This window comes from Halyomorpha halys, unplaced genomic scaffold (genome assembly GCF_000696795.3).
Source record: "Halyomorpha halys isolate HHAL.00 unplaced genomic scaffold, Hhal_1.1 Scaffold76.1, whole genome shotgun sequence".
NCBI classification, from domain to species: domain Eukaryota; kingdom Metazoa; phylum Arthropoda; class Insecta; order Hemiptera; family Pentatomidae; genus Halyomorpha; species Halyomorpha halys.
Window position 1 is genome coordinate 1,219,532 of NW_027110545.1, and position 10,633 is coordinate 1,230,164.

Here is a 10,633-nt window from a genome sequence, read left to right on the forward strand (position 1 = left end):
TATATATCAATTTTTACGGTCAACTATATATACATATATTTTTGTTTCTCTTTTGACCTCAACCCTGACCATCTTCTTATAAATCATTTTTTTTATTATCCTAATAAAAGTTTCTGTCTTATCGTTTATAAGTAGTAATTCATGTTGTTATAATTTTTTTTTAGATCGTATTGCTCGATTTCTGTTGACAGAGTTGAAACGTGACTCCAGTTTTCTCTTGATAATTTTTTTTCACTTGATAAGTCCAGTGTATTATCAGCATCTGGGAGAACTTCGTGTTACCTGGAAATGCACTTTTCCTCCGACCGTACATATTATCACCGTAATGCGCATATACAATACATAATATAATTGAATGTACATTCAAGATTCCGTTTATGTTTTTAAATTATTGCTTTATCAGATTATAAGTGAAGAATAGTTTAACATAACACATACCTGTTCACTGATGATGAACAGAGGAGAAACAAGAAAATCCTTGTGACCATCCTGTTTGGTGCCATGATGTCCTTCCGGCAGGATACTAGATTTTAATAGCTAATAAAAAGAAAGAGGATATTATATCATGGCCTAAGCAATCTTTAATTAATAGAAATTATCATTTAAACTATATTTGGTCATTGAGATCAACTAATCAAATAAGGATAAGGATACCTTAATAAAGGAATACGGATATCAAATGATTAAAAGATACTTTTTTCTCTCTGATTTTAGTTACCAAAACGTTGTTTTTAACTCTTCTCTTATATCCTTTACCGAATATTTTTCGAAACATTGCTATTTTAATAAAATGAAAAATTTATCTTTTAGTGAAAAGAGACCTCAGTTTCGAAAAGATATCTTACGCAAAGACTGAAGCCCAGGCTGCTAAAGGATATTCTATTATAAATTCTATAATCATCAGTTCCGTTATTGTCACTCTAAAATTTTATTTCATCTCAATTTATTTATTTTTTTTTCATCTTTTTCTTAAATTCACTTTAATATTTTTTTTTGTATTAGAAGTCAATCGTTTATTTTGGATATAAATAATATTTGGATCGACATTTATGGATTTAAATAAATGTCATTTAATTATATTATTTCAAAATTTTTTGAGACAAGGTAATTATTTATTAAATAAATCAAAAATTAGTATCCAATTCTGTCTCAACACTTTATTTTTCACTAGTCCAACGTTTCGGCCATTTCAGCCATCTTCAATACAAACTCTTCCTCACATTAATTTAAAATTTCTTTTGCAGGTTATTCTGCCCTGGTCATTTTTTTTATTATAAGTTCAAAACCTATTTATTTAAAATTTAAAATCATTAACATTTAATTTTCCTCTATAAGATTATCAACATTATTTAATTGTTTTTAATTTTGAATAAATAGGTTTTGAACTTATAATAAAGAAAATGACCTGGACAGAATAACCTGCAAAAGAAATTTTAAATTAATGTGAGGAAGAGTTTGTATTGAAGATGGCTGAAATGGCCGAAACGTTGGACTAGTGAAAAATAAAGTGTTGAGACAGAATTGGATACTAATTTTTGATTTATTTAATAAGTAAATGTCATTGTTTTTGTTCATTCTTTTATCTTTTATTAAGGATTATTATTTTAATCTATTTATTTTATATTAATTGTTTGTTTTATTCATCACATTGAATATAGTAGAGATGTCTTTTATATCTCTTACATTAACCATGTAAGACCCACCAGGCCGATCTTCTATTACATAAATAAATTAAAAAGAATATCTCAATATTTTTTATTTTGATATTTACTATTTGTATCGTGCTAATATCCAATTATATTTTGAAAATTCAATTGTTATCTATGATTTATCCTAAACTTTTGAATTTTTTTTTTTTGACATTGCGAATTTAGATGTTATACGTAAATCTGTTCAGTTAATTGAAAATTTATAATTTTCCTAAAAGAGAAAACCTTTAATTGTACTTTTCGTAAAACTAGTGGAAATGTGCTTAGTACACTGTAAAGTAAGAAATCCATATGCAATAATAAACAAACCAATATTTCTGTGAAATTGTGTTTAATAATCAATATCCATAATTCTTGAATAAAGGTCATTATATAATATATAAAAGAATTTATTTATGTATTTTCTCTTAGTTTTTTTATTTTAATGTTTTGTCAATTCTTACAATGTTTATATCTTGTTTTTCATTTAACCATGAAGAAGCCCTGCAAAGTGACAAACGAAACGTTGGTTCACAATAAAAATGTTTTTTTTTTACTATTTTGATACCTTTATTGACCGCCACCCGGATTTCTTCCCACATTAAAATACATAATATTAGTATTCTTTTTTCTGATTGTTTTAGTTCTTTAGCCTTTTTTTATTACTTTCCTATTTTATAATATTATTCTTTTCTTTGTTTTCTATTAATTGCGTATTGATCTACATCTTATTCCCTTTCAGTATAATAAATAGTAAAAATTCTATATGATCATGCACAATCCATTAATTGTTCAACAAATTATAATGCAACAAACCAATCAAAGGGAGAAGACACTCTAAGGTACATATAATACATTAAATGTATTATATATGTATGAAGTATTAATTTTACTATTTTTAATAAAGGGTACGAAAATAAATAAATAAATAATTTTTTTTAAAGAATACTGGACATGCAAAAAAACATTTTGGACTTTTTTATTAATTTATTTTATCATCCATGCGATCTCATTGCTAGTTTGATCAGAACGTGCAATAATAATAGACCAATGTTATTGTCTAATAAAATAAATAGAATTGATGTAAACGTGATGAATTATTCTCAGAATCTATTTCCTCCTATTTAATATGCATTGGATGCACTAGAAGTCGTTTCGCTCTTGTGCATAAATTACTTTGCAATAAGATGCAATGTAACTAACATGTACAATCCGGTCTTATCAGATCAATCCACAAGTAATGTTAGTGTACTTTGGTTCACCTTCTATATCATTTATCTACGAACGATTTTAATAGTGATATTAACATATTTCCTCATAATCTGCTCCTACCTCACTGATAGGACCTTTAAAGTAACCTAGCCTACTCATCTCTCTTTTCTCAGTCCGCCGTTGTTCCTCAAGGTAGTATCTCAGGTCCCATTCTTTATACGGTTTATACAGCTGACATCCCAACCCACCCTAACACAGTGCTAACAACATACGCTGATGACACATGTATACTTTCCGTAAACAACGACCCAACTAATGCATCACAAACACTACAGGCACACATAACATCTATTGAAGAATGGTGTAAAAACTGGAGAACAAATCCCACCAGATCACCTTTACTCTCCGTCGTAAACCTCTGCCCTCCTGTCCTACAGTATCCTTTCTAGATACACCACTAACGCCTGTTGAAATAGAAATATTTCCAATTACCATTTGACATATAGTTATAATCAACAAAGTTAATATTGCAACTTAATAAATATTTGTTTGCACATTTAGATACAACGATTAATATTTAAATACATACACATCATTTCATTAATTTATGACCATTTAACAGAGTCTCTAGAGACTGATAAAAAAAAAAATCATAGTAATTATTCATATTTTCCTTATTATTTTAATTTGTGGACATTTGTCAATTAAGATTAAAAATCATTTTTATATATTCACAACACTAATGCCTGTTGAACAGATTCGATATTTAGGACTCCATCTTGACAAGAGACTTATTTGGAATCCACACACAAGACTGAAACGACAAGAAACTGCTCGTAGATTCCGATTGCTACAACACTTACTTGACAAACGCTCTAAACTTCCCATTCACTACAAAAAATTAGTATACGCTACAATAATCAGACCAATTTGGACATATGGAATTGAGCTCTGGGGCTCCACCAAACCATCAAATTCTTCCCGCATCCAATCGTTACAATCTAAGATCCTACGTATAATCCTTGATGCTCCTTATTACGTCACAAATAAACTCATTCATAAAGACCTTAATATCCCATTCGTTGCAGATTTGGCCCAAAACAGATATGCGTCTTTTCATTCCAAACTCCTTAACCATCCTAACCCATTAATTCTTAATCTTTCATCCTTAACAATCCCTGATAATCCTCCGAGGCGTCTGAAAAGAAGATGGCCACGGGACCTTCTAGTTTAAATTAATGTTTGAAGTAAGTAAGTAATTTTAATCAGTAAATTTAAAATAGATAATAGTAGTGTATATATAGATAATTGACCCTATAATTTGGTATATGAAGAAGATAGTCGGGTTGTGGTAAAAAAAGAACAAAAATAGTTAGCAACTATTTATTTTACGACGTTTCGCTCCACTTTGTAGATTTTCATCAGGACTGTTCAAGTTGGTAGCTTTATAGACTTTTCAATAAAATAAAATCAATAGTTTTAAATTTTTTTTTTTCATCTTCTACATATTCATAATAGTAGTACATCATTTTATTGTTTTAGTTTTTTAATATTTTTCTCTTTCTATATTTTAATTATTTTTATTTATGTTTTAAACTTTTTTTCATAATATTATTCATTTTTTACCTATACATTTTATTCCCTCTCAGTATAATAAATAGTAAAAATTTTAAATAAAGAACAAATATATATACATAAAAATCCTAGATCGTTATGTACAATTATATTCCATTAAAATATAAAACTATTAAAACATGCATATAAAAAATAAATAAAAGTAAAAAATATATAAGATATAATTATAAAAAAGTTATAAATATATAAAAATAAGAGGTAATAAATATACAAATACAAAAAGTAACTCACATAATATATATAACTCAACAACAACAAAATGTTGGTTGCTCCACATTGCATATGTGGTCTCAACGTATGGATTTAATTAATTTTAAGAAACTAATTTCTTTTTTCTATTTATGCTCATATCTTTAGGTACCATTTATACAAAATTTTTGATTGCTGTATCAATTTTACAAATTAATCTAACGATGGCAATTTGAAAATCCTTGAATATAATCCTTGATATTTTTAAACTGTAATGATGACTGTAAAGTAGAGCTTACTAGTTGTTTTTATAATTTCATGGTAGATTGAGGACATGACAATTGCATTCTTTTCTGCTTCAATTCCAATCCGGATCTGAAACATCCAAAAACATATTGGTATAATATACTATTCTATGATATACTACTATAATATACACTCGTAGAAATAATTGCATTTATCAGAAAATTACAAAATATGCCTTTTTTTAGATTATTTTATTTACGTTTTATAATTGTCAATAATAAGTAACGTCCTACTTCAGAGTGCCTCTCCCTCCCTTTACCTTCCGCACCTCCCTCCCTTTACCTTCCGCACCTCCCTGTACAAGATATACATTGAAATTCGTAGAAAAGAGTAAATAAATAAATATAAACCCATATGAATTCAATTGAAAGATTGTTTCCTCTACAACTAATCATTCACGAACGACCAAGTTATCGTTACCCTGGATCTTGGAGGAAAAAGTGCAATGTAGGGAGTTCGCTTCATTGAGTAGCATACAGCATCGAGCATAAAATTGATACTGCAATCAAAAACTTTATATAAATGGTACCTAAAGATATGAGCATAAATAGAAAAAAGAAATTACTTTGTTAAAATTAATTAAATCCAGACGTTAATTGAGACCACATATGCAATGAGGAGCAACCAACGTTTTGTTGTTGTTGAGTTTTATACATTATGTGAGTTACGTTTTGTATTTGTAATTTGTATATATTTATAACTTTTTTATAATTATATCTTATATATTTTTTACTTTTATTTATATATATTAATTTTTTATATGCATGTATAATGAGTATTTGTTTTATATTTTAATGGAATATAATATTTTACCAGAGTTTTGGTAAAAAAAAAAAAATATTTAAAAACTATTTTATTGAAAAGTCTATAAAGCAACCAACTTGAACAGCCCTGATGAAGATCTGCAAAGTGGGGCGAAACGTTGGAAAATAAATAGTTACTAACTATGTTTGTTCTTTTTTGACCATAAACCGACTATCTTCTTCATATTCGAAATTATAGGGCCAATTATCTATATATACCACTACTATTATGTATTTTAAAATTTACTGATTAAAATTATTTATTTGAAGATATGACTTTTTTTGTTTTATTTTATTTAAAATGGTTTGAATATTTTTAATATCGTAATTAAATCTTAGGCAGACAAAATGACTGATCTACATGACAATAGTAAGGCTTATCTGGACATAGGGAGTTGAGCTTTAGGGCTCCACTAAGCCTTACAGTCAAAAATCCTCAATGCCCCTTACTTTGTCACAAATAAAATCATTCATAAGACCTTAATGTTCCCTATGTAACCGATCTAGCCAGAATCAGATATCAATCCTTCCATTATAAACTCCCGAAACATTTCTGAGAGATACTAGAAGGCGGGGTCTAATCCTTTGTAGTTAAGGAAACAATATAATTAACATAAAAACAAAAATTTTATAAGTTGTCTCCTTGGCCGAAACGTTGCAGAATTTTTGAAGATAAAGGTTGAGAGTTTATGTGGATCAAAATTGTGTGGATTAATAATGAATCATTATAATAAATCATTAATCTAATATTCTTAATTTGTTACTTATATATCTACATCTAATTTCCTCTCAGTATAATAAATAGTAAAAATTCTAAATATAGTACAAATATATATACATAAAAATCCTATATGGTTATGTACTATTATACTCCATTAAAATCTAAAACCAATACTCATTATACATGCATATAAAAAATAAATACATTTAAATAAAAGTAATAAATATTTAAAGATATAAATATTTAAATATAAGAGGTAATAAATATACAAATTACAAATAGAAAAAGTATTAGATAAAATTAATAAATATGTAGCGATACCGCTACCTGCTGGCCTCGACTTTAACTATTACAGCCACCGAAACCGCTCTGGCCTGGCATAACGTAACCTACCAGCTAACACGGGAACTACTACTGGTGACAAGCAAACGCCGGATAATAATATTTGTACTGTACTTTGTAAATACATTAATTACACATACATAACAATTATGTAAGATATTTGGAATATACATAAATTTATCATTTGAATTCGTAAAGTTTGCAATAGAATCTGCTGATCCACTAAAGCCCCTTGCCCAACTGAACCTAAGTCACTTTAGACATATGGTTGCATATGTCCACATTCTCCTTACAATTTTATAGAAAAGAAACTCAATAAAAACAACTAGGTTCAAAGAAGGCCCAGAGACCCTTCTAACAGCCCTTTCAAGACCTTAGTATCCTATATCAATAGCAAGGGCTGACACTTAGGCAGGTAAATGCTGTCATCTCACAATGGACTTGCATCAGTCAAACTATTTTATGGTTAACATATGTAAGTCAGTACACACAAGTCTTAGGTCATGGTCTCTTTCTTAGAAGCCTCACACCCTGCTTCTAGTCCACGCCTTTTTCCCCCTCCCAGATATTTACTTCTAATTTCATAGGCTCCCCCTAATTTCGTAAATTATCTGATTGGTCCTATTTCACTATTCTTCCTACCCCCTCTTCTCAAGTGTTCATATATATTTCCTAGACTAGAAAGCTAAGTAAGAAAGTAAGAAGAGAGACACTGTACCAGTAACAGTAACATGTAGTTCTTGTAAATATGTTAGAATAAAGTCATTTTAGTCTTCACTGATTTTTGTGCTATGTAACTCACGCAATACCTCTCGATTTTTGCAATACGTGTCTAGTTCCACATCTTCAAGTACGAATGCGTGCGTCTACTTCATTTTGAAATATAGGCATATTAATTAAAATTGACAACATGATATTTTTCGAACAACTTTTATACATTTTTTAAATCACCTAAATCTGAGTTTAGCCTGATTGCCTAACCTTTTGCTCTGCTTCATTACAATGATACACCTTCGGTAAACACAAATCATCAAGTACTACTCAAATTTCTGAAACGTCATCTTTGTGTTCTGAGTGTTCTGGTGTTCGGAATCCTCTAGGGCTAGAACCTTCGGGAAACATCGTGGAATTAAACCGTTTAGGAATAAGTTAAACTAGGAAAGTGGGAGATCTTGCTCCTTGTTCATTATGATTGAATTTTGTTCATTGTAGAAATTGTACCAGGTGTTTTTATTAAAATTAATTTATAATAAGAATTTATTAGTTACCATATTGATTTAGATCATAATGGAGGCAAACAAAGAAATATTTTAGACGTCCCTTTTTGAAAATATGTTCTTTCCGGTGATTTTCAGTACTTCAATTAGTACAAGAGGCGGGGGAAAAAAAGGCAGTTAGTTCACCCTAATTTTTTATTAATGAAAACTATGAATAATTACTAGCTAAGACTGAGTCTGTCAAGTATAAGCAGGGAGGATAAAAAATGGTGGCTGTTTTAAAGCCTTAAAAAAACTTTAATTTTTCATTCGGAGCTCTATATCTTAAAAACCACCAACAATACTAGAAAACCTAAAAAGAACATTATTTAAAGAAGAGTAAAATTTATGAAATATGAGACATAATAGAACTATTTACGTCCAATAATTCTCGAAATATAGCCTATTAAAAAGCAAAATTTCATAGAAATTTACTGAAATATCAGTAGTGGGAGAATTTCTTATTTTGAGTATATTAAATATTTTGAGAAATCTATATCTCAATAACCATTCGACGTACAGATGTCTATTAGCACTCAGATTAAAGATAAATAATGTTACTATAAAGTAGTTTATGACCTTTACCTTCGTAGGAATAGTAGCTTTCATGATATTTCATAAAATAAAATGATTTATAGTTGTTCGAACAATAGATTTGATTTATGAAAAACTTTTATTTCAGAAACCATTGGACGAACAGATGTCTGTCAGCACTCAAATTAAAGCTAGTTACATTTACTATAAAATAGTTTATAATGTTTATCTTTGTAGGAGTAGCAGTTTTTATGATATTTGACAAAATAAATTCAAAACTGTTAATTTCTAGTTATTCGAAAAATATATATCTAGACCCATAAGACGCACATATGTCTGCCAACACTCAAAATGAAGGAAATTTAACATAGTATAAAGTAGTTTATAAAACATACCTTCGTATGGGTAGTAGTTTTTATGATATTCACATATGAATATAAATTTGGCAAATGAAAATTGGTCCGAACAACTATAAATCAATTTATTTTAGCAAATTTCATGAAAACTACTACTCCTACGAAAATAAACGTCATAAACTAATTTATAGCTAATTAAATTAGCTTTAATTTGAGTTCTAATAGACCTCTATACGTCAAATGATTTTTGAGATATAGATTTTTCAAAATAAATTCACTAATTTTGGATCTTTTAGTACGTTCTATACAGCATTTTTATGAAATGTTGCTTTTTAAAAAGCTATATCTCGAGAACTATTGAAGTTAAATAGCTCTGTTAGGGCTTATATTTTAGCAAATTTATTCTACTTCAAATGATGTTCTCTTAGATTTTCTATTGTTATTGGTAGTTGTAAAGATATAGAGCTCCGATTAAAAAATTAATTTTTTTTTGGTGGTTTTGAAACAGCAGCCATTTTTCATTCGCTCTACCTATACTTGGCAGACTCATCAATTTTGACTAGTAATTATACAAAGTTTTCATTAAAGTAATCAAAAATTGGGGTGAAATAACTGCCTTTTTTTCTCCTCTTGGGCTCTTGTACTAAATGGTTCGCCTTCCCAATTTGGCACCGTATGCAACTGTAATTTTCATTATTCATAAATATTTTAACAAGTAGTATTCCAAATCAGAATACAATATGCCCACATGTTGCCATATAATTAATTATTGATATGAAGTATGATTAAGGGTAATTGTAGTTAGATGATGAGGGTAATTGTAGATCTTATAAATTTTAATGGGGATTTAGAACAAAGGTATCATATCATAACTATCAATATTTTGATAGTGATATACGAAATGAAAATTTCCAAAAAAAAAAAATCAGAAAATAAAATTTTCCGACAGCCATGATTATATATAATTTGGCTGTCAGATCTGCAACTAGCAATCCTGATTAAGGCTGGAAATTCTGGCCGAAACGTCGGCACTATTAAATCAGTTATTTCAACTTATTTGTGTTATATTTTTACTGCACCCCCCCAACCATCTTCTCCTCATATAATTTATCCACAGTCAACTATTTCTCATCATCATAATAATTATAGTTGTTATTATTATTACTATCATATTTTAATATAGTTTCCTTATATTTCACACATATGTTAAACCGTTTGTAATAGTCATCTCCTTTCTACCACATCGTTTTTTCGTCACTCGTTCGACGTTTTCCAACTCGAGGTGGGTAGTTCTGATCTGTTCTTTATTATTTTTTATTTTTTCTTTCTTGACTTTTATTCTCATCTTTCTTTCTCTATTCCCCCCCCCTTTTGGTGTGTAAAAAGTTTTTGTCTTTATTTCTCTCATATCAACTTCACAATATTTACGTATTATTACGCCTCTCGTTCATTTTAAACCCAATACATTATGTTATTTTTTTATATATATAATTTTTATTAATCATCTTATTTTTATTTATTTTTGTTTATTCTTATATAATTTTCCTTTTAGGTATATTTACATAATTTTTAACCCTACCTCAGCTTATTT

At 28.5% G+C, this 10,633-nt stretch overlaps 1 protein-coding gene across 4 annotated transcripts in view; it reads right to left on the minus strand.

The window, feature by feature from the left end:
- LOC106692898 (ribonuclease T2) overlaps positions 1–8,107 on the minus strand; it is a 22,711-nt gene extending 14,604 nt beyond the window's left edge. For 2 of the 4 annotated variants that reach the window (XM_067048736.1, XM_014439135.2), the window contains exons 1-3: positions 7,878–8,107; positions 5,024–5,099; positions 439–537 (exon numbers count right to left, since the gene is read on the minus strand). Coding sequence is in view for 3 of the 4 variants with exons in the window: in XM_014439135.2 (XP_014294621.1) it covers positions 439–503 (65 nt within the window). In the remaining variant the exon portion in view is untranslated. Of the gene's footprint in view, positions 1–438; positions 538–5,023; positions 5,100–7,705; positions 7,781–7,877 lie in introns of those variants that run through there. The other 2 variants (XM_067048735.1, XM_014439136.2) reach the window with 2 other exon arrangements.
- Between the last annotated feature and the right edge of the window lie 2,526 nt (positions 8,108–10,633).